General features: G+C 54.2%; 2 protein-coding genes across 2 annotated transcripts in view; both read right to left on the bottom strand.

The window, feature by feature from the left end:
* The window catches only part of nop16 (NOP16 nucleolar protein homolog (yeast)), a 288906-nt gene that overhangs the window by 250363 nt on the left and 15149 nt on the right, over positions 1-23394 (bottom strand). The window lies entirely within an intron of this gene.
* The window catches only part of wwc1 (WW and C2 domain containing 1), a 39000-nt gene that overhangs the window by 9411 nt on the left and 6195 nt on the right, over positions 1-23394 (bottom strand). The window contains exons 2-17 of the mRNA XM_064349424.1: positions 22824-22933; positions 21197-21400; positions 20480-20556; positions 19858-19937; positions 18564-18609; positions 18335-18439; positions 12208-12354; positions 11873-11946; positions 10965-11207; positions 7883-7972; positions 4531-5117; positions 3919-4036; positions 2220-2387; positions 1762-1954; positions 1383-1523; positions 375-442 (exon numbers count right to left, since the gene is read on the bottom strand). Coding sequence (XP_064205494.1) covers positions 375-442; positions 1383-1523; positions 1762-1954; positions 2220-2387; positions 3919-4036; positions 4531-5117; positions 7883-7972; positions 10965-11207; positions 11873-11946; positions 12208-12354; positions 18335-18439; positions 18564-18609; positions 19858-19937; positions 20480-20556; positions 21197-21400; positions 22824-22933 — 2451 coding nt within the window. The remainder of the gene's footprint in view (positions 1-374; positions 443-1382; positions 1524-1761; positions 1955-2219; positions 2388-3918; positions 4037-4530; positions 5118-7882; positions 7973-10964; positions 11208-11872; positions 11947-12207; positions 12355-18334; positions 18440-18563; positions 18610-19857; positions 19938-20479; positions 20557-21196; positions 21401-22823; positions 22934-23394) is intronic.

Here is a 23394-nt window from a genome sequence, read left to right as displayed (position 1 = left end):
AGCAGGTCTGTCTGCTGCCCCCCCGGCCGACCCGCTCTGTGTGCTGCCCCCGCCCCTCCCTGTCAGCGCCGCCGGGCCGCCCCCCTCCTCTCACTGAGAGCGGCGCTGGGGAGGCCGATACTCCCTCGCGGCCCGACAGGAAGTGGAGGATGAGAGCGGCCTTTGTGGGAACCTGCTGGGCGAGATTCCTGTGGGCCGAGGGAGACGGAAGCGCCGCACAGTGACACGGGATCTGCCCCAACGAGGCCCCGAAGCCCGCCTGTGTGTGGCGCTGGAGGGGGGGGGGGGGGGGGTGGGGGGGGGGGGGGGGGGGGGGGGGTGTCCCCGCTCAGGTGCGCTGGAACAGGAAGCAGACGCGTTACGCAGCCACTCACCACTCCTGCTCCCCGGCGACCTCCGCGCCCGTTGCCACGGCGATGGGCTCCGTTGCCGGGCGAGGGCTCTGAAACGCAGAGGGGCAGAGCGGGTTTGTTACGCGGCTCTGTAATGAGCCCGCGAGGACGCGCTCAGGAACATGAGACAATAAACACCAGCCCACGGCCATCTTCTCCATCATTACACACACACACCTGCCCACGGCCATCCTCTCCATCATTACACACACACCTGCCCCACGCTGCACTCTCCATCATTAAACACACACACCTGCCCCACGCTGCACTCTCCATCATTAAACACACACACCTGCCCCACGCTGCACTCTGCAGAATTAAACACACACACCTGCCCCACGCTGCACTCTCCATCATTAAACACACACACCTGCCCCACGCTGCACTCTGCAGAATTACACACACACACCTGCCCCACGCTGCACTCTGCAGAATTAAACACACACACACACACCTGCCCCACGCTGCACACTGCAGAATTACACACACACACACCTGCCCCACGCTGCACACTGCAGAATTAAACACACACACACCTGCCCCACGCTGCACTCTGCAGAATTAAACACACACACCTGCCCCACGCTGCACTCTGCAGAATTACACACACACACACACACCTGCCCCACGCTGCACTCTCCATCATTAAACACACACACCTGCCCCACGCTGCACTCCGCAGAATTACACACACACACCTGCCCCACGCTGCACTCCGCAGACACCGCGTCTCAAATCTGCTGGCAGGAAAAAAGCCATTATATCCCTCTCTGTGAAGCCTGCATCTCAGCCACAGGAGCGCAGCGCTACTCAGAAATGATCCAGACCTGAGACCGAAAGGCTCAGGGCTCTACTAACAGCTTTGACTGCGGCTGCACTGCACAGAGCGGCTGTCCCAGAGACAGCAAGGCCTAACACTGCACTGCCTGGTGAAAACTCCCCACAGCACCCGGGTAAGTGGAAGCCGGGTGAAAGTGAAGCTCCGCTCACCGTGTCCTGGCCTGTGGACGTCCCCGGCTGGGTGTGCTGGACGCGCAGCTCCGGCAGATACGCGTAGTTCAGGAGGTTGTACCACCTACTGGACCTCTCCTCAGAACCGCCCACTTCAGCAAGGCTGATCTGAGCACCAGCCTGTCCAGAGCGGTCAAAACAAAGAGTGTCACAGCACTGCAGCTGGTTCACAACGTTACCAGCCACACGACTGAAGAGACAACAGCTGGATGAACAGAGCAGGGCAAAACTGTCGTATGACTGGAACAATATGACTGGCCAGTATGACTGAAAGTATCCATGGCATTCATGGCAAAAGCAGCAACTGAATTCAGTAGTATCCTGCAGGGGGCGCTATACAGCGTGGGTTAGCGCTCACCAGGCATTCTTCCCGGCCAGTCCTGCTGGTGAAGCACACGTCAACGCGCAGGGTCTTCTGCCGCAAGGCATTGTGGGCCACCGGCACCCCGAACACTTCGTTCAGCTCCACCACCTCCTGGGGCGGGGCGCCTCGGGTTCGAAACAGACACCGGGCCGTCTCTGAGCAGGGCAGCAGGACCAATCGCACGTACCTGCAGAGAGGGAGGAGATTAGAGCGGCCAATCAGAAAGAGAAACGGTCCACCACATACACAACCGCTGTAAAAAACATCAATGTGCATGAAGTGGCATCGTTTGATGGAAGCCCACTGCAGAATACTGCAGAGACGCTTCTTTCAAACAGAAACCACAATCTCTCCATTTGAGCACAGACATGACACAGACACAGAGAAGAGCCACACACAGACATGACACAGACACACACACACACACACACACACACAGGAGCGGTACGTACACGCTGTGGTCCGGTGGCAGGGGGAGTGCTGCACAGTTGGCCAGCTGCGTGATGAACACCGTGAATCTCTTCTCCTTCACATCGTACTTCAGCCCCAGTCTGACCTGAGCACAGCCCAGAGCGCCGCCATCTTCTCTGGTCACCGGCGGCTCTGCGGGAGGGCCCGGCCTAAACGAGCACACAGAACAAACCTGCACAGCCCGGCCTAAACCAGCACACAGACCAAACCTGCACAGCCCGGCCTAAACCAGCACACAGACCAAACCTGCACAGCCCGGCCTAAACCAGCACACAGACCAAACCTGCACAGCCCGGCCTAAACAAGCACACAGACCAAACCTGCACAGCCCGGCCTAAACCAGCACACAGACCAAACCTGCACAGCCCGGCCTAAACAAGCACACAGACCAACCTGCGGCAGCCGGCCTAACCAGCACACAGACCAAACCTGCACAGCCCGGCCTAAACCAGCACAGAGACCCAAACCTGCACAGCCCAGGCCTAAACGAGCACACAGACGCCCAAACCTGCACAGCCCGGCCTAAAACCAGCACACAGACCAAATCTGCACAGCCCGGCCTAAACGAGCACACAGACCAAACCTGCACAGCCCGGCCTAAACCAGCACACAGACCAAACCTGCACAGCCCGGCCTAAACCAGCACACAGACCAAACCTGCACAGCCCGGCCTAAACGAGCACACAGACCAAACCTGCACAGCCCGGCCTAAACCAGCACACAGACCAAACCTGCACAGCCCGGCCTAAACGAGCACACAAACCAAATCTGCACAGCCCAGCCTAAACCAGCACACAGACCAAACCTGCACAGCCCGGCCTAAACCAGCACACAGACCAAACCTGCACAGCCCGACCTAAACGAGCACAGAGACCAAACCTGCACAGCCCGGCCTAAACAAGCACACAGACCAAATCTGCACAGCCCGGCCTAAACCAGCACACAGGCCAAACCTGCACAGCCCGGCCTAAACGAGCACACAGACCAAACCTGCACAGCCCGGCCTAAACGAGCACACAGACCAAACCTGCACAGCCCGGCCTAAACCAGCACACAGACCAAACCTGCACAGCCCGGCCTAAACGAGCACACAGACCAAACCTGCACAGCCCAGCCTAAACGAGCACACAGACCAAACCTGCACAGCCCGGCCTAAACGAGCACACAGACCAAATATGCACAGCCCGGCCTAAACGAGCACACAGACCAAACCTGCACAGCCCGGCCTAAACGAGCACACAGACCAAACCTGCACAGCCCGGCCTAAACCAGCACACAGACCAAACCTGCACAGCCCGGCCTAAACGAGCACACAGACCAAACCTGCACAGCCCGGCCTAAACAAGCACACAGACCAAACCTGCACAGCCCGGCCTAAACGAGCACAGAGATCAAATCTGCCACAACCATACTCACTACAGTGATGCACCCAGTGATGTGCAGGTTAAGTATCTTTAGCTCAAGGGCACAACCGCAGTGATCTACCTGGGAATCCAACCTGCAACTTATAAGTCACAAACCCAGTTCCCTGTCCATTACATGCACACTAGCTTCTGCTTTTGACATGAAAATATACGCAGTGCACCCTAATTCACTCGAGCACTGTAAGACCTTACAGTCTATTCTGGTCACAGAGGAGGTACAGTCCCATCTCCCCCTCAAACCGTCCCGCCTCCTTACCTCTTCTCCGACGGCTCGTAAACTCCACTGTCCCCGGCCACCGATTCGTCCGACACCGCGGAGGTCACGCCCACCTTCTTTAGAGCAGGCCCCGCCCCCCGCGACTGTGCAACAGAATCTGGGGGAGGGGGGGGGGGAGAGACACAGGAACATAACACCGCGTCAGAACGCCCCAGCGCCCCGTGGGAGGGGTGTTGGGTTGCGGGTCTGGAGCAGGTGCACACCACGGCGGGACAGGTAGAGTAGCACAGCGCCGTAACCACAGCCGTGACCCTGCTCTCTCAGAGGGGATCTACGGTTTCAGGAGAAATCTCCTAAATTGCTCATGAGCGCCTCTCTGGTTCCACAAGCTCCTCTAAGAAAACTGCCCATCGAGGAGGGTCAAAGGTCAAAGGTCACCTTCTGAAGCCATCGCTCATACCCATCTCAATAAGCACAGTGTGCTCCATCTCAGTAACGCAGGCCTCTATGATCATAAAAAAGACCATGAACAAAACAAAAGCCTAAACAGCCTGGCATATGGAATGCACCGTGCTTATAGAGATGGATGTCAGCCTCTGACCTCTGACCCTTGGTTTGTAAGCGCAGTGTACGGTGAGACGGGCGTGGTACCTCTGCTTGGGTCCGCGGCGCCGGTGGTGCCGTCCTGCCTGGCGTCGGCCTCCGAGCCGGACCGGCGGGAGCGTCCGGCGCTCTCCAGGTGCAGCTCCACCAGCCGCGCCTGCAGCTCCAGGTCCAGCCCCGCCCCCCCGGCGCCCACGAACACGCTGCCGCCGTCGCCGCACAGGAAGCTGGCGTCGGGGCCCAGGGGCGAGCGGGGGGGCGAGGAGAGCGAGGACAGAGAGGAGCGGGGGGAGAGCGAGCTCATGGAGCGGGGCGTCTCGGGGAGCCGGGGGGGCTGCAGGCGCGGGGGGGCCTCGGGGTCCCCCGGCCTGCCCGCCGGCCCGATCACCTCGTTCTCGTGGATGGTGGTGATGGAGCTGGCGGGCCGGTAGGAGCCTGCCGGACCGCCCTCCTGCAGAAGCGTGTCCAGCTTGCTCTGCAGGTCGGGGTCGCCCAGCTCGGGCTGGTCCGCGTACAGGTCCGCCAGGCTGAGGGACGACGTGGAGCCCAGGCTGGAGGTGGCCAGAGACCCCCGGCTGGACGTCAGGGAGCCCCGGCTGCTGCCCGAGGAGCAGGACAGCGTGCTGGCCGACAGGCTGCGGAGGCACAGAGACGCTAGCGTTAGCACGTACACGTCAGCATTAGCACGTACATGTCAGTGTTAGCATGTGCACGTCAGCGTTAGCACGTACACGTCAGCGTTAGCACATACACATCAGCGTTAGCACATGGACGCTAGCATTAGTGTATGAACACCAGAATTAGCGCGTGAATGGCAGCAATTAGCGCATTAACAGCGGCGTTAGCACGTGGACGCCAGTGTTAGCGCATTAACAGCAGCGTTAGCACGTGGACGCCAGTGTTAGCGTGTGGACAGCAGCAGCGTTAGCGTCTGTCTGGGGGCAGAGCCTCCTCTCATTCCCACTCCTCCGGGCTTCAGACGGTTCAGCCTCAGAGCGAAGGCCCTAATTAAAGCCCCGCGCCTCGTTAGCGGGACGCGGGGCGGGGAGAAGAGCAGGCCTCTTGCACTGAAGTTTCATCACCCCGAAACGGGCTGTTTTCCACACACCCACAGGAGACTGCAGCAGCTGCCCCAGTGTGGTCCAGCACATTTAGACCCTGAGCCTTACAGAGGCTTATAGAGCATCAGCCCATAAGCACTGAATCAGAGCAGCATATAGAGCATCAGCCCATAAGCACTGAATCAGAGCAGCATATAGAGCATCAGCCCATAAGCACTGAATCAGAGCAGCATATAGAGCATCAGCCCATAAGCACTGAATCAGAGCGCATATAGAGCATCAGCCCATAAGCACTGAATCAGAGCAGCATATAGAGCATCAGCCCATAAGCACTGAATCAGAGCAGCATATAGAGCATCAGCCCATAAGCACTGAATCAGAGCAGCATATAGAGCATCAGCCCATAAGCACTGAATCAGAGCAGCATATAGAGCATCAGCCCATAAGCACTGAATCAGAGCAGCATATAGAGCATCAGCCCATAAGCACTGAATCAGAGCAGCATATAGAGCATCAGCCCATGAGATCCAAATCAGAGCAGCATATAGAGCATCAGCCCATAAGATCCAAATCAGAGCAGCATATAGAGCATCAGCCCATAAGCACTGAATCAGAGCAGCATATAGAGCATCAGCCCATAAGCACTGAATCAGAGCAGCATATAGAGCATCAGCCCATAAGCACTGAATCAGAGCAGCATATAGAGCATCAGCCCATAAGCACTGAATCAGAGCAGCATATAGAGCATCAGCCCATAAGCACTGAATCAGAGCAGCATATAGAGCATCAGCCCATAAGCACTGAATCAGAGCAGCATATAGAGCATCAGCCCATAAGCACTGAATCAGAGCAGCATATAGAGCATCAGCCCATAAGCACTGAATCAGAGCAGCATATAGAGCATCAGCCCATAAGCACTGAATCAGAGCAGCATATAGAGCATCAGCCCATAAGCACTGAATCAGTGCAGCATATAGAGCATCAGCCCATAAGCACTGAATCAGAGCAGCATATAGAGCATCAGCCCATAAGCACTGAATCAGAGCAGCATATAGAGCATCAGCCCATAAGCACTGAATCAGAGCAGCATATAGAGCATCAGCCCATAAGCACTGAATCAGAGCAGCATATAGAGCATCAGCCCATAAGCACTGAATCAGAGCAGCATATAGAGCATCAGCCCATAAGCACTGAATCAGAGACTGCCAGGGTCTCAGACGCAGATGCATCAGACGCTTCTGACAGTGGATTAAAGAACCTCCCCAGGAGCTCCATTAATCTGCTGCTATGAGGCAGAAAGAGTCGGGTCTCTGTCTCTGTCTCTGTCTCAGACACGAGTCTGCTTCACAGGCCTGCTCAGTCCTGAGTGCTGCTGCTCTCCCCCCTGTACCGCTACACGTCCCGGAACGCTCCCCCACCCCTGTACACGTCCCGTCACGTAACAGCCTCACCCCCCACTGTGACCGTCTCACCTCCGAAGCTCCCCTCACCCTGTGAACACGCTACACGCTCCCGGAACTCCACACTTTTGACAGCTACCGCTACTGTACCGCCTCACCTGTACACGTACACTTCTCAGGAACACCTCACCATGTAACCGCTACCCCCCACGGACAGCCTCGCCTCACGCACAAGAACACGCCTCACCCTCACGCCACACGAGAATACGCCTCACCTACACGCTACATGTGAACACGCTACACGCTACATGAGAAAACGCCTCACCCTCACGCCACACGAGAACACGCCTCACCTACACGCTACATGTGAACACGCTACACGCTACATGAGAACACGCCTCACCCTCACACTCCACGTGAACACGCCTCACCCTCACGCAACACAAGAACATGCCTCACCTACGCGCTACATGTTCAAGATTTTCTCCTCATTTGTTTGTTTGTTTAAACTGGACTGAACCACTGCTGAACGCGCACGGAGCCCATGGGGACGGCATGCAGCGCGTGCCCACGCACGTGGAACGTTTTCTTCTCTGGAAAAGCGGAAGAACGGCTCCTGCTCAGACACGCCAAGCGTGCACAGCGCTGAAGAGTCACGGAAGCCAGCGACAGCTCGAGACCAGCGATCCAGAAGTGCTTTTTTAAGGGTCAGGTTCTTTTCATCTACAGAATATAATGGGATTAATGGCACGTTAATGCCATGAATGGACCAGCAGATGGGTCACTATCCATGGTGACGTTATGAATAAGTCACTTTCACAGGGATGCTTTTCGTGTGACACCTGACTGTGTAACTGTTATGTAACTGTTACAGAAACTCTTCCTGGAGTAATGAGCAGTCCTGAGGAGGCTCGGCGGTCGGCGTGCCGCAGCGAATACCTTTTCAGCTGCGTGTGCAGGGAGGACGCCAGGCGGACCGTCTCCTCCAGCTCTCGAACCAGCTTGTTCCTCTTGCAGTGGAGCCTCAGCCTGGAAACAGAGAGAGAGAGAGAGAAACGCCATTAAGTTTTTCTCTAGATTTATCAAAACAGTCCCAATTCAGTCCCAATGGATCTTCCCACAGAGTCTACGCAAGAAGAACAAAAGGGCTCATTATTCTCTCAAAGTTTGCTTTTCAGCTTGGAACAGCAGACAAAGACGAGTGCAATTACTGCTAATTATCTCAAGCTAAGGAACGGATCCATTCGCACTGTACTGCACCACAGGAATTATTCCCATGGTCTCCCTCCTCTTCCTCATAATCTAACCAAATGTTTGTCTTTTCAGCACAGAGAAGAGAACAGTGGAATAAAGGGCTGTGTAGAGTTAATGACTGCAGCACAGCTGTGTTCTGATTAGGGTATCATATACCCCACCCGCCCCCTGCACTTCCCGTTAGCCTAGCTCACTGTCCCCTGCACCCGTTAGCCTAGCTCAATGTCCCCTGCACCAGTTAGCCTAGCTCACTGTCCCCTGCACCCGTTAGCCTAGCTCACTGTCCCCTGCACCTGTTAGCCTAGCTCACTGTCCCCTGCACCCGTTAGCCTAGCTCACTGTCCCCTGCACCAGTTAGCCTAGCTCACTGCTCCCTGCACCTCCCGTTAGCCCAGCTCACTGTCCCCTGCACCCGTTAGCCTAGCTCACTGTCCCCTGCACCCGTTAGCCTAGCTCACTGTCCCCTGCACCCGTTAGCTAGCTCATGTCCCTGCACCTTACCAGCCACTGTCCTCCCGTTGCCACCCGTTACGTCCAGCTCACTGTCCCCTGCACCCGTTAGCCTAGCTCACTGATCCCTGCACCTCCCGTTAGCCTAGCTCACTGATCCCTGCACCTCCTGTTAGCCTAGCTCACGTGTAACATTGGGAGTCATGTGCACCAGGTATTAAGGCCAGTTTACAGTTAGGGGATGTATGATGTTTGCCATTGACCGTCACATTTGGTCGGTTTATACGGCAGCGACAGGCAATTTATTGTCGTCACAATCATCGCTGTGCCCGTCGCTGAGACTTAAAATTCTCTTGAACTTTGACCCCGTCCATTAACGAATCCACGGCGGCGTTCGATAGCAAAGTCGAGCGATTATGGAACGTTCGCGGCGACGCGGCGATATCCATCGGCCGATCGCACCTCGCCCAGCGGTGAACTGGCCTGCAGGCACAGCGAGGCTAGCTGCACACAGGACTTTACTGTTCAGCGTTTAATCAGCTCGTTGCCGGGTTACCGTAGTTCTGTTAATTATTCATGCGCCGTAGTTTCTCCTGGGGTTATGGTTTCAGAGCATCACGCCTCATTAGCCTCATAAGTTTCTCCAAGTAAGAGCATCAGAGGCTGGTAAACAGATCTCTCTGCACTGAATCGCTCCTCAACCAGTAACGTATGACACCAGTAATGTCTGAGATAAGCCTGTATGACACCAGTAATGTCTGAGATAAACCCGTATGAAAGTAATGTCTGAGATACACCTGTATGACACTAGTAATGTCTGAGATACACCTGTATGACACTAGTAATGTCTGAGATAAACTTGTATGACACTAGTAATGTCTGAGATAAACCCGTATGAAAGTAATGTCTGAGATACACCTGTATGACACTAGTAATGTCTGAGATAAACCTGTATGACACTAGTAATGTCTGAGATAAACCCGTATGAAAGTAATGTCTGAGATACACCTGTATGACACTAGTAATGTCTGAGATAAACCCGTATGAAAGTAATGTCTGAGATACACCTGTATGACACTAGTAATGTCTGAGATAAACTTGTATGACACTAGTAATGTCTGAGATAAACCCGTATGAAAGTAATGTCTGAGATACACCTGTATGACACTAGTAATGTCTGAGATAAACCCGTATGAAAGTAATGTCTGAGATACACCTGTATGTCACTAGTAATGTCTGAGATAAACCTGTATGACACTAGTAATGTCTGAGATAAACCTGTATGACATTAGTAATGTCTGAGATAAACAGAAATCCACTCCCAACACCTGATAGCCAGAACAATCCGGTATTGATGAACAAGGACAGAGAAACAGACCTTTGTTACAGTACACCGATATGAAACTAGGAGTAAAACAGGAGGCTTCTGTGCCTGGCACACATCCCCTTCTGTGGCGATTAGGCTACAGGAAGAGGGAAGACAACAGCATTCAGCGAAGAATGGGAGCCCTGTTTGGCCCAGTTCTGCCCTGATCAGCCCAGTTCTGCCCTGATCAGCCCAGTCCTGGCCGGTTCTGCCCTGTTCTACCCTGTTCAGCCCAGTTCTGTCCTGATGAGCCCGGTCTGCTCTGGTCAGTGATGGGGAGACCAGCAGCACACAGGCCTAACTGCTGCTCTCTCTACAGACACCTGATCCTGTGCGGCAGGTGTTAATATGAAAGGAGCAGTGTGATTGGACCGTGACGACAGAACTCACTGGTCCTGTACCAAGGGCTGTGGAGGCATCAGCCACACACACACACACGCTCACACACGCTCACGCACGCTCACAGACACACACACACACACCGTCACACACATCTCCACAGTTGAGATTTCAACAGGAGCTCACGAAAAACTGCCATTACAAGTGTCACTTTATATTATTATTTCAGCCCTTTTTTAAATGAAAAGTGAATTACATAAATAATCAGTGGCACATTCGTGTTTTTGTTGCTTTTCTTTCATTTATTTTTTTGGTTTTTGGCGTCTTTAACCTGATGCTATCCAGGGAATGTATTCCCCAAACCAACTGGGTTCCCACCTGCGTCCTGAACCCCACAGACCTCCTGTCCCCACGAAGCCCGGATAGAGCACACGCAGGTCCTTTTATTAATCACTCATCCTCTGGAGCTTTCCTTTCCTGCAGACTCACCCGCACAAGCAACAGCACACATTACACGTATGAAGCGGTAGCCGAGGTAGCGCATTATGACATCACAGGGCGGCGGGTGGTGATTGTGATGTCATAAAGCCCCCCGCGGCCCCCGGGGCTCACCTCTCGGTCAGGGCCTTGCTCTGGCTGTCGCGGGCGGCCTGCAGGTCCTGCTCCAGCCGTCTCTTCTGGCTCTCGATCTGCTGGGCGTGGCAGGGGGCGCGGGCGCACGGCTGCATGTACTGCAGCTCCTTCAGCAGCTCCTCCTTCTCGCTGATCAGGATCAGCCGGTCCCGCTCGGGGTCCAGCAGGCCCGGCCAGGCCTCGCTGTCCAGCTTGGCGATCTGCACCTCGATGTTGGCGATCCTGGGAGCGCGACACGATTGGACGAGCGTGAGCTGGCCACGCCCCCTTTAAGGACCGTTTCCACGGTGACCTCCGCGAGTGGCATATTAAAGCTCATTTCCTCAGAGCACAGAGCAGCTGTAACAGCCCCTAACCCTAACCCATACCCTAACCCTAACCCCATACCCTAACCATAGCCCATACCCTAACCCTAACCCCATACCCTAACCATAGCCCATACCCTAACCCATACCCTAAACCTAACCCCATACCCTAACCCATACCCTAACCCTAACCCCATACCCTAACCATAGCCCATACCCTAACCCATACCCTAACCCTAACCCCATACCTTAACCATAGCCCATACCCTAACCCATACCCTAACCCCAACCCATACCCTAACCCTAACCCCATACCCTAACCCATACCCTAACCCCATACCCTAACCCTAACCCATAGCCCTAACCCTAACCCATACCCTAACCCCATACCCTAACCCTAACCCCAACCCATACCCTAACCCTAACCCCATACCCTAACCCATACCCTAACCCTAACCCCATACCCTAACCCCATACCCTAACCCCATACCCTAACCCTAACCCATACCCTAACCCTAACCCATACCCTAACCCTAACCCTAACCCCATACCCTAACCCTAACCCTAACCCCATACCCATACCTGCGTTTCGCTTCTTCATACTTCAGGCTCAAGCGCACCTTCTCCGCCAACCTGTTGTTTGTGTTTCCGGCCAACTGGAGTAAACAAACAAATAAAAATAAAACGACACCGAACACTGTGTAAGAGCAGCTGCTCTTCTGGCCAATCAGCAGGTCACAGCACATCAAATCAAATCAGTTTTTATTAAAATAACGCTTTTTTTTTATTTTTTATATAGAGTAACAGAAGGTTAAACAATGGCAAAAACCAGGCCTGAACCCCCCAAACAGCAGGCACAGGAGGTGAAGTGATTCCCTTAACACCCTTAAGCCCCGCCCTCACAGAAAGGCGCTCACCTCCGCGGGGACGTCCGTCTGCGACTCGGCGTCCGAGTACAGGCGGGGCAGCGACAGGCTGGAGTCGGCCAGCGAGGAGCTGCTGGCCCACAGGTCCGACTGCGAGCTCGAGTCCAGCTGGAACCCGTCCTTCAGCACCGCCAGTTTCTGCAACAGCGACAGCCGGGTCAGCGGGGCGTTCCACAAAGCAGGGTCGCGGAGTTAGCGGGGTAACCCTGCTCTGAGTAAAACCCGGAACGGCTCTCTTTACTTCAGTCCGTGCTCCAGATTTGGGAGGGTTCCGGGTTTTACTCAGTCCAGTTATCCAGCTGACTCAGCGATCCCGGTTCCTGACACAGAACAGCTGAACAACAGCAGTCCAGTCAGGTTTCCCAAAGAACAGCATCTAACCAGACAGCACAGCCATGGAATCTGTGCCATAATTCATCCATTTTTCTCTCTACATCTTTCAAAGCAGCATCTGACAAAGTGGCCCAAATAGGCTGCACAGCTCAGCTCTGTAAGCTCCATGCATGCAGAGCATGCTTAATGCCAGTCTGCTGCAGTAACGTACACTATGCAAACGCGTAATGCTAATCACTGCTGCAGCATGAGGCTGCAGGTTAAAACCTTCTGCTATGCGAGCTTCAAAGACTCGACCACGACAGCAAGGTGTACAACATGCAAATTCTGCCCCCAATAAGTAAAAAGTGCTGCATAACAGGATTCTTCCACATCTTTTAGAAGATTTTACAGCTGCGTTTTCTAACCTGGAAGGTTATGAGGCAGAGAGACTCAGAACTCGGGCACGCAGTTTTGCACTGCAGGTGTTTGAACTGGAGAGCTGCTGTCACGGCATTTACCAGAGAAACAGTTTTCTGCGTTAGTCCAACGGTTTACCGCTAAAAACACACGCCGCCATGGCGACTCTGAGCCCCTCTGTGTTCCAGCCCAAAGCCTTCACATGTCAGGGATTAGAGAAGAACACCGGCACACGTAAATGAGACTGGGGGGGGGGGGTGTGCATGCTAAATGCATCCCGCCCCACCGCATGGTCTCAGACAGCGCAGACGCGCATCGCAGATACGCATCGCAGACACGCAGTACAGACGCGCAGTACAGACGCGCAGTGCAGACCGCCAGCGCAGACGCATATCGCAGTACAGACACGCATCACAGAGACTCAGTACAGACACGCAGCACAGACACGCAGCACAGACATGCAGTACAGACACGCAGTACAGACACGCAGTACAGACACGCAGTGCAGACCGCCAGCGCAGTGCAGACGCATATCGCAGTACAGACACGCATCACAGAGACTCAGTACAGACACGCAGCACAGACACGCAGCACAGACACGCATCACAGACGTGCAGTACAGACACTCATCAAAGACGCGCAGCGGGTACGCACACCCTGCAGCGGGAGGGAAAGCGCATGCATCAGCAGTACTCCTCCCTCAGGGGGAGCGGCCGAGGCGCAGCTCGGGGGAGATTTACGGCCGGTTTTAAACTCCAGGCCAGGAGGATGCGGCAGCCGCAGCGCCCGGCCTGGAGACTTACTGCGGCCGACACGACCGCGCAATTCCACCCTGAGACACAGACGCTCTGGAAATAAAGAAACCTTTACGGCCTTTTATTACACTCTCAGAGAAACGGGCCTCAGGAGACCGGAGAGCTCATAAAGCCCCCGCCGCCAGACTGCGGATCAGCCCAAACTCTGCGGATCAGCCCACACTCTCTCTGCAGATCAGCCCAAACACTGCGGATCAGCCCAAACACTGCGGATCAGCCCAAACACTGCGGATCAGCCCAAACACTGCGGATCAGCCCAAACACTGCGGATCAGCCCAAACACTGCAGATCAGCCCAAACACTGCAGATCAGCCAAACTCTCTCTGCAGATCAGCCCAAACACTGCAGATCAGCCAAACTCTCTCTGCAGATCAGCCCAAACACTGCAGATCAGCCAACACAGACACCTACTCTCTGCAGATCAGCCCAAACACTGCAGATCAGCCAAACTCTCTCTGCAGATCAGCCCAAACACTGCAGATCAGCCCAAACTCTCTCTGCAGATCAGCCCAAACACTGCAGATCAGCCCAAACTCTCTCTGCAGATCAGCCCAAACACTGCAGATCAGCCAAACTCTCTCCGCAGATCAGCCCAAACTCTCTCTGCAGATCAGCCCAAACTCTCTGCAGATCAGCCCAAACTCTCTGCAGATCAGCCCAAACTCTCTCTGCAGATCAGCCCAAACTCTCTGCAGATCAGCCCAAACTCTCTCTGCAGATCAGCCCAAACTCTCTCTGCAGATCAGCCCAAACTCTCTCTGCAGATCAGCCCAAACTCTCTCTGCAGATCAGCCCAAACACTGCAGATCAGCCAAACTCTCTCTGCAGATCAGCCCAAACACTGCAGATCAGCCCAAACTCTCTCTGCAGATCAGCCCAAACACTGCAGATCAGCCAAACTCTCTCCGCAGATCAGCCCAAACTCTCTCTGCAGATCAGCCCAAACTCTCTCTGCAGATCAGCCCAAACTCTCTGCAGATCAGCCCAAACTCTCTCTGCAGATCAGCCCAAACTCTCTCTGCAGATCAGCCCAAACTCTCTCTGCAGATCAGCCCAAACTCTCTCTGCAGATCAGCCCAAACACTGCGGACCAGCCCAAACTCTCTCTGCAGATCAGCCCAAACACTGCGGATCAGCTCAAACTCTCTCTGCAGATCAGCCCAAACACTGCGGATCAGCTCAAACTCTCTCTGCAGATCAGCCCAAACACTGCAGATCAGCCCAAACTCTCTGCGGATCAGCCCAAACTCTCTCTGCAGATCAGCCCAAACTCTCTGCGGATCAGCCCAAACTCTCTCTGTAGATCAGCCCAAACTCTCTGCAGATCAGCCCAAACTCTCTCTGCAGATCAGCCCAAACACTGCGGATCAGCCCAAACTCTCTCTGCCGATCAGCCCAAACTCGCTCTGCAGATCAGCCCAAACACTGCGGATCAGCCCAAACTTTCTCTGCAGATCAGCCCAAACTCTCTCTGCAGATCAGCTCAAACTCTCTCTGCAGATCACCTCAAACCCTCTCTGCAGATCAGCCCAAACTCTCTCTGCGATCAGCCCAAACTCTCTCTGCAGATCAGCCCAAACACTGCGGATCAGCCCAAACTCTCCCGATCAGCCCAAACTCGCTCTGCAGATCAGCCCAAACACTGCGGATCAGCCCAAACTTTCTCTGCAGATCAGCCCAAACTCTCTCTGCAGATCAGCTCAAACTCTCTCTGCAGATCACCTCAAACCCTCTCTGCAGATCAGCCCAAACTCTCTCTGCAGATCAGCCCAAACACTGCAGATCAGCCCAAACTCTCTCTGCAGATCAGCCCAAACTCTCTCTGCAGATCAGCCCAAACTCTCTCTGCAGATCAGCCCAAACTCTCTGCAGATCAGCCCAAACTCTCTCTGCAGATCAGCCCAAACACTCCCTGCAGATCAGCCCAAACTCTCTCTGCAGATCAGCCCAAGCTCTCTCTGCAGATCAGCCCAAGCTCTCTCTGCAGATCAGCCCAAGCTCTCTCTGCAGATCAGCCCAAACACTGCGGATCAGCCCAAACTCTCTGCAGCAATGCAAACAGATTTTAAACCCACACACACCCCCGATTTCATGCTTCCTGTTAAAGAAATGAAGAAAGAAAAGTGGGAAAACAACATGGCGGTAAAACAAAGGGGAGATAAAACAGAAGAGCGAAGGTGAGCAAAGAAGCATTCAGCAGCATCACCTGTAAGGTTACTGCCACCTGACCACATTCCGAAAGGCTTATGAATAAATAAAAATGAGTGCGATACTCATGACTGCTCTGAAGGCACGGTCTGCTCCACTGCTCTGCACTTCCTCTGGTCCTTTAAACAGAGACACTAATTCTGGGCTCCACTTTCACCCAAAGCGTTCTCAGCCTCCCAGTGGCAACGCACACACACACGCACACACCCCCCCTTAAAAAACTGATGTTTCTCGCCCGTGTTCGAACCTGAACCCCTCTTCTGAAAGACCTCTGCCGGTTTGCTGATGGAACAGTGGGAAATGACATACACAGAATATCCTGCCATCCCTATTCTGTCTAAGACATCCCCGGAGCGCAGATACTCATCTGGAACGACACAGAGGCAGAGTTTCAATTTCACGAGGCTTTGAGTCACCTCTGCAGGCGGCCATCTGTCTTTCAGAGCAGAACACACTGGAGGGTTTACCGGCTTCCCCAGCCAAACTGTCTATAGAGGGGAAGGAAACAGGACTGAACCCGCAATAGTGCAGAGCGTTTCCGCAGAAACTGGGCAGGTCGCAATCGCCCCTATAACTTAAAACGCAATGTCGCAATAGGCCAGCTGTTTATGCTTTCAGCGCAACCGTAACACTGCTGGAGGTTGAAAACACGGCCTGTAAAATGTGTGAGGTCACGCTGCGGATGCCAAAGCAGCCGTTGATCGGACACACCGCATCGACACCAAGCCCCTCCTTCCCAAAACGGGGGAAGGGTGCCACTCCCGCACGCGATCTTTTCCCCACTTAATTAACCCGCTCGCCAAACAGAAGAAACACACTGCTCCACACTCCAAAGCTTCCCTTAGCGATCCACTTCCCTTAGCGATCCACTTCCCTTAGCGATCCACATCCCTTAGCGATCCACATCCCTTAGCGATCCACATCCCCTAGCGATCCACATCCCCTAGCGATCCACATCCCCTAGCGATCCACATCCCTTAGCGATCCACTTCCCTTAGCGATCCACTTCCCTTAGCGATCCACTCCCCCTAGTGATCCACTTCCCTTAGCGATCCACTCCCCCTAGTGATCCACTTCCCTTAGCGATCCACTTCCCTTAGGGAACCACTTCCCTTAGCGAACCACTCCCTAGCGATCCACTTCCCCTAGCGATCCACTTCCCCTAGCGATCCACTTCCCCTAGCGATCCACTTCCCCTAGTGATCCACTTCCCTTAGCGATCCACTTCCCTTAGTGATCCGCAGCATTAAACACAAAGCTGTCCAGGTTGTGTCCCCTGAGACAACCACCCCCTCCCCCCCACGGCTGCCTGCCACACCAGGACATTTATACCTGTGGGCACGGAGTTCAGCTTGTTCCAAAATTTACATCAGTAAATAATACTACTTGGAACAGCACAAGACAGTAATTCATACTAAAATATGGGCACGACTACATGTCATTAAGCAGTTAATAATAATAATGTGGAAATAATGGCAGGAACCTCTGTTTCATCATCGTTGAATTATAAGCATTATTGTAATGAATTATACTAAACTCTCCACACACACACACAGACCAGATGCTAACACACAGGAGGACACCTGGCCCAGTTCCTGTGTGCTTAACTCCAGTGTGGGGCAGACATCAGTCTGATCCCGTCCGATTCTGGGCATTAAATGTGCTAAACGACTCAAAGCCTGTGTGATCCAGCTGGCCTAACCCTCCTGATCAGTGTTGTTGGACTCATCCAGGGGGGATTCTCCTCATGTAGCAGACAGAAGTATGAGGCTTTTCAGTAACCAAATTCCTCTCTGCTAGAGCTGTGTTGTGAAGCGCAACTTTTTGGGGAAGAAAAAAAAAAAAAAAAAAGTCTGCCATGCCCTGTTTCCATTCCCTTGGCAACGGCATGCCTTCTGTTCAGACAGCAGACTGCGCCCACTCAGCTGTCAATCTCCCACACTGTCCAATCAGGGCAGGGTCAGCTGCCCGGGGGCATTAACGCTGGCACGGGGGTCAGCTGCCCGGGGGCATTAACGCTGGCACCAAAAAACTTCTGATACCCCCCCACCCCATCATCCCGCCCCACCCCCACCCCAAGGAGTGACCTGCATCAGCTCCTGCTTCTCCTCCTCCCCAGAGCGGACACCCCCACCCCACCAGCCCCCCCCCACCCCCCCACCCCCGAGGACTCACCTGCATCAGCTCCTGCTTCTCCCTCTCCCAGAGCGACACCCCCACCCCACCACCCCCCCACACCCACCCCACACCCCCCCCCACACCCCCCCCCGCCCACCCCCCCACCCCGAGACTCACCTGCATCAGCTCCTGCTTCTCCCTCCCCCACAGCCCCCCCCCACCACCCACCCCACCCGAGGACTCACCTGCATCAGCTCCTGCTTCTCCCTCTCCCCAGAGCGACACCCCCCCCCACCAGCCCCCCCCACCCCCCACCCCCGAGGACTCACCTGCATCAGCTCCTGCTTCTCCTCTCCCCAGAGCGACCCCACCCCCCACCCCCGAGGACTCACCTGCATCAGCTCCTGCTTCTCCCTCTCCCCAGAGCCTGCAGGACTTGTGCTCTGCTCTCGCTCACCACTCCGAGGGCCTGACCTGCAGATTGTACCCGTACGTCGTGCTGGACACCTTGTGATCGATCCTGCAGGGGGGGGGGAGACAGAGCATGCACACCTGTGACATCGCAGAATCATGAACACATGAAGGCGAGTGAGTGGGTGACTGAGAGAGTATGTGAGTACGTGAGTGAGTGAGTGAGTGACTGAGAGACAGAGAGTATGTGAGTACGTGAGTGAGTGAGTGAATGAGTACGTGAGTGAGTGAGTATGTGAGTGAATGAGTACGTGAGTGCGTGAGTATGTGAGTACGTGAGTGAGTGAGTATGTGAGTACGTGAGTGAGTATGTGAGTGAGTGAGTGAGTGAGTGACGGAGTGAGTGAAATGGAATGTGTGCAGCACTAATGAGGGCAAAACAAGGATCCTGAAAGTCTGGAGCCGTTTGTGGCTGCAGACGTGTAGCGTGAGTCATCAGCAAGTCACGCGTGGAGCAGAAAAACAGGTCTGTCCACATTCTGCAGGGCACGGAGGGACAGAGGGAGGGAGGGAGAGGGAGCGTTCCTGTTCGAGCCGTGGGGGTTTAGTCATGCCCTTAAAAACTTCTTCAGTGGAGCACGGCAGCTGCAAACTTCATTGAGACAACATCCTTCACACTCCGACAGACCTACGCCCACCCCCACGTTGGGTGGTGTTGGGTAGTGTAGGGGCGTTGGGTGATGTAGAGGGGTGTTGGGTGGTGTAGGGGCGTTGGGTGATGTAGAGGGTATATATAAATGCAGTCCATTTAGAGGGGTGTTGGGTGATGTTGGGTGGTGTAGGGGCGTTGGGTGATGTAGGGGCGTTGGGTGGTGTTGGGTGGTGTAGGGGCGTTGGGTGATGTAGAGGGGTGTTGGGTGATGTTGGGTGGTGTAGGGGTGTTGGGTGATGTTGGGGCGTTGGGTAGTGTAGGGGTGTTGGGTGGTGTTGGGTGGTGTAGGGGTGTTGGGTGGTGTTTGGTAGTGTAGGGGTGTTGGGTGGTGTTGGGTGGTGTAGGGTGGTGTACGGGTGTTGGGTGCTGTAGGGGTGTTGGTTGGTGTAGGGTCATGTAGAGGGGTGTTGGGTGATGTTGGGTGATGTAGAGGGGTGTTGGGTGATGTAGGGTGATGTAGGGTTGGGGTTGGTAGTGTAGGGGTGTTGGGTGCTGTAGGGGTGTGGTGGGTAGTGAAAGGGGGTGGGTGATGTAGAGGGTGTTGGGTGGTGTTGGTGATGTGAGGGTGTTGGGAGTAGAGGTGTGGTGTGTGGGATGAGAGGTTTGGGTGATAAGGGTTGTGTGAGGACACGCAGGGACACTCACTCTCTGAGCGTTTCGAAGCCCTGCTCCTTGTACTGCAGCTCCTGCTTCATATTCGCCAGGTCTCTCTTCAGCTTGCCCACCTGAGAGAGCGAAACCAAAACGACACGCTTATTCCACACAGCAGCGTTCCCTCCAGCGCCGCCATCCTCCTCACACACACGCAGGACAAGCGCAGAGAGCGGCCCAGAGCTCGTTCTCTCTCACCGCCGAGCCCTGCAGACGTCTCCGGCTGCCTTTCAAAACGGCTTCAACATCACCATTACAAAACGAGAAAACAGAACAACATGCCCAACAAACCAAAGCCGCTTTCAGACACGAAAGGAGATGTGAATTCTTCTAATAAATGGAAACAAGTCACTGTCAAACTGCCAATTTCAAAATATCACCTTCTCAAAGAAATATTCAGTTTTGCTCATTTATAGTGGTTTTCAAGGACAAATTGAAAATAAATGTCTTAATTAAATATTTTAGATAACGACTCAGATATTTCAGATAATATGACTGTAAGAGGTGGCCTACAGCTACCTCTGCAGACAGTTTGACCTGCATGCAGGTGAAATGGAGGACTGTGAATCTGCAGTCATCTGCAGGAGTAAGGAGAGGACGCACAGAGCCTACTCACCCGGCTTTTTGCAGTTACGATCTCCGCTTTCAGGATGTCTGGGTCATATTTACTGCTGGAGGAGGATCTAGAGTTCACTGGGAAAAATAATAACGCACATCAGCTTTTTCACACCTTTTTTATATTTAATTATTTCTAAATTCATACACTTTATATTATATATATCATATTGTATGACAGGCATTTAGCAGACGCTCTTATCCAGAGCAACTCACACAACCTTTACACAGCATTTACATTGAATCCATTTATACAGCTGCATATTTACTGAAGCGATGCAGGTTAAGCACTTTGCTCAAGGGTACAACGGCAGTGCCCTACCTAACCTGTGACCTTTAGGTTACCAGACCAGTTTCTCACCCGTTATACTGCACTGCCGCCCAGCACGTGACACGTAAACACACACTTATGCGTGGCTGAAACGTCGGCGTTCTCCTCAAACTGTGTGACCGAGGTGCTGCTCCACCCCCGAGTCAGTCTAAACCAATCAGCTGTAGCATCATTTATGACATCATCAGACCCCTCAGCATCACTCTGTCATAACAAGCTGGGGAGAACCCGCCTGTTACAACTGACGTTAAGATGACGACCCTCCGCCCCCCCAACCCCACCCCCCAGCCCCCCCAGCCCCGCCCCCCTGCCCCAACCCCTGTCGCCGCCCTGCCCCCCCTACCCCGCCCCCCTGCCCCAACCCCCGTCGCCGCCCCGCCCTCTTACAGCTGGTCTGCGAGGCGGACTTGTCCCTCCACACGTCGTTGAGCTGGCGGTACTCCTGCTGGGCCAGCAGGAGGCGCTGCTCCTTCACCTGGCACAGCTCCTTCTGGGCGGAGAGGGCATCGCGTGCCACGTCCAGGTACTGGTGCAGCATGCGCTTCTGCTCCCTCTGCCACTGCAGGCGCGGGTCCTCCAGCTGCGTGCTCTCTGTGGGGGGGGGGTTATTCAGTACTCAAGAACACCATGTTCACCTGCGCAAGACACAGCACATCACACAGCACAGAGCACAGCACAGGCCCACACAGTTATAATTCTGGTATCTTACCCAGCCTTGCAGGGAAGCCTCTAGTTTTTTTGTTGTTGTTTGTTTTATTTTTTTGCGATGACTGCCAAGGGATCGCCACAGGCCACAGTGAGCCTGGGCCCGAGGTCCTCACCTGACCCAGAAAGAGCACTTTCTACCTCTCTCTGCCTCCTTCAGCGAAACCCACCCGGAAATCAAATATTTGGAATCCTCAAAAACATTCCAGATACTGCTTGTGTGTAAATGTGGTCACCAACCATGGATCCAAGCACTGAACACACACCTCCCTGTCCCCCACAACACTGAACACACACCTCCCTGTCCCCCACAACACTGAACACACACCTCCCTGTCCCCCACAACACTGAACACACACCTCCCTGTCCCCCACAACACTGAACACACACCTCTCTGTCCCTCACAGCACTGAACACACACCTCCCTGTCCCCACAGCACTGAACACACACCTCCCTGTCCCTCACAAGACTGAACACACACCTCCCTGTCCCCACAACACTGAACACACACCTCCCTGTCCCTGTCCCCACAGCACTGAACACACACCTCCCTGTCCCCACAACACTGAACACACACCTCCCTGTCCCCCACAACACTGAACACACACCTCCCTGTCTCCACAGCACTGAACACACACCTCCCTGTCCCTGTCCCCACAACACTGAACACACACCTCCCTGTCCCTGTCCCCACAGCACTGAACACACACCTCCCTGTCCCCACAAGACTGAACACACACCTCCCTGTCCCACAACACTGAACACACACCTCCCTGTCTCCACAGCACTGAACACACACCTCCCTGTCCCTGTCCCCACAACACTGAACACACACCTCCCTGTCCCCACAGCACTGAACACACTCCTCCCTGTCCCCCACAGCACTGAACACACACCTCCCTGTCCCCACAGCACTGAACACACTCCTCCCTGTCCCCACAGCACTGAACACACTCCTCCCTGTCCCCCACAGCACTGAACACACACCTCCCTGTCCCTGTCCCCACAGCACTGAACACACACCTCCCTGTCCCCCACAGCACTGAACACACACCTCCCTGTCCCTGTCCCCACAACACTGAACACACACATCCCTGTCCCCCACAGCACTGAACACACACCTCCCTGTCCCTGTCCCCACAACACTGAACACACACTCCCTGTCCCCACAGCACTGAACACACTCCTGTCCCTGTCCCCACAGCACTGAACACACACTCCCTGTCCCCACAGCACTGAACACACACCTCCCTGTCCCTGTCCCCACAACACTGAACACACACCTCCCTGTCCCCCACCCCCACTCACTTGTGTTGTGGTCCACATAATAGGCTCCAACTTGGGGGTCATAGGCCTCCTCCCAGCCCACCGGCAGCTCGTCCCCGATGCAGTCAGCAAACGTCAGAGGCTTGGTCTGCCTGGGAGAGCAATCACCAACAAAAACACATTCAGCCTGAGAGAACAATTACATTATATTACATTACATACACATTACGTTAACATTACAACATTACATTACACTTACATTACATTATAACATTACGTTCTATTTATTAGGTGGACACTTTTACCCAAAGCAACGTAGAATAAGGGCATTCCGAAGGTCATTGGAACAACTACAAAACACAGATCCGATAAGGTACAATATTCATTATGTAACAGTTATTCATAGCCAGGAAGACATTAAGTCCAGTTCACACAGTAAACGTTACTCCCTGACCTAACTTATGCTGAGTAAAACTAGGAGGCACGACGAGTGGCAACATCATCTTTTACATTTTAACGCAGGGCCAGCTTTACGCAGAAACTGCAGCGCAAACCCACAATTTGTTCACTGCAGCATCCTCATGCTCTCCCACACACTCACACACTCACACAC

Source organism: Anguilla rostrata, chromosome 9 (genome assembly GCF_018555375.3).
Source record: "Anguilla rostrata isolate EN2019 chromosome 9, ASM1855537v3, whole genome shotgun sequence".
In the NCBI taxonomy this organism is placed as follows: domain Eukaryota; kingdom Metazoa; phylum Chordata; class Actinopteri; order Anguilliformes; family Anguillidae; genus Anguilla; species Anguilla rostrata.
This window is presented reverse-complemented; position numbering and strand designations above follow the sequence as displayed.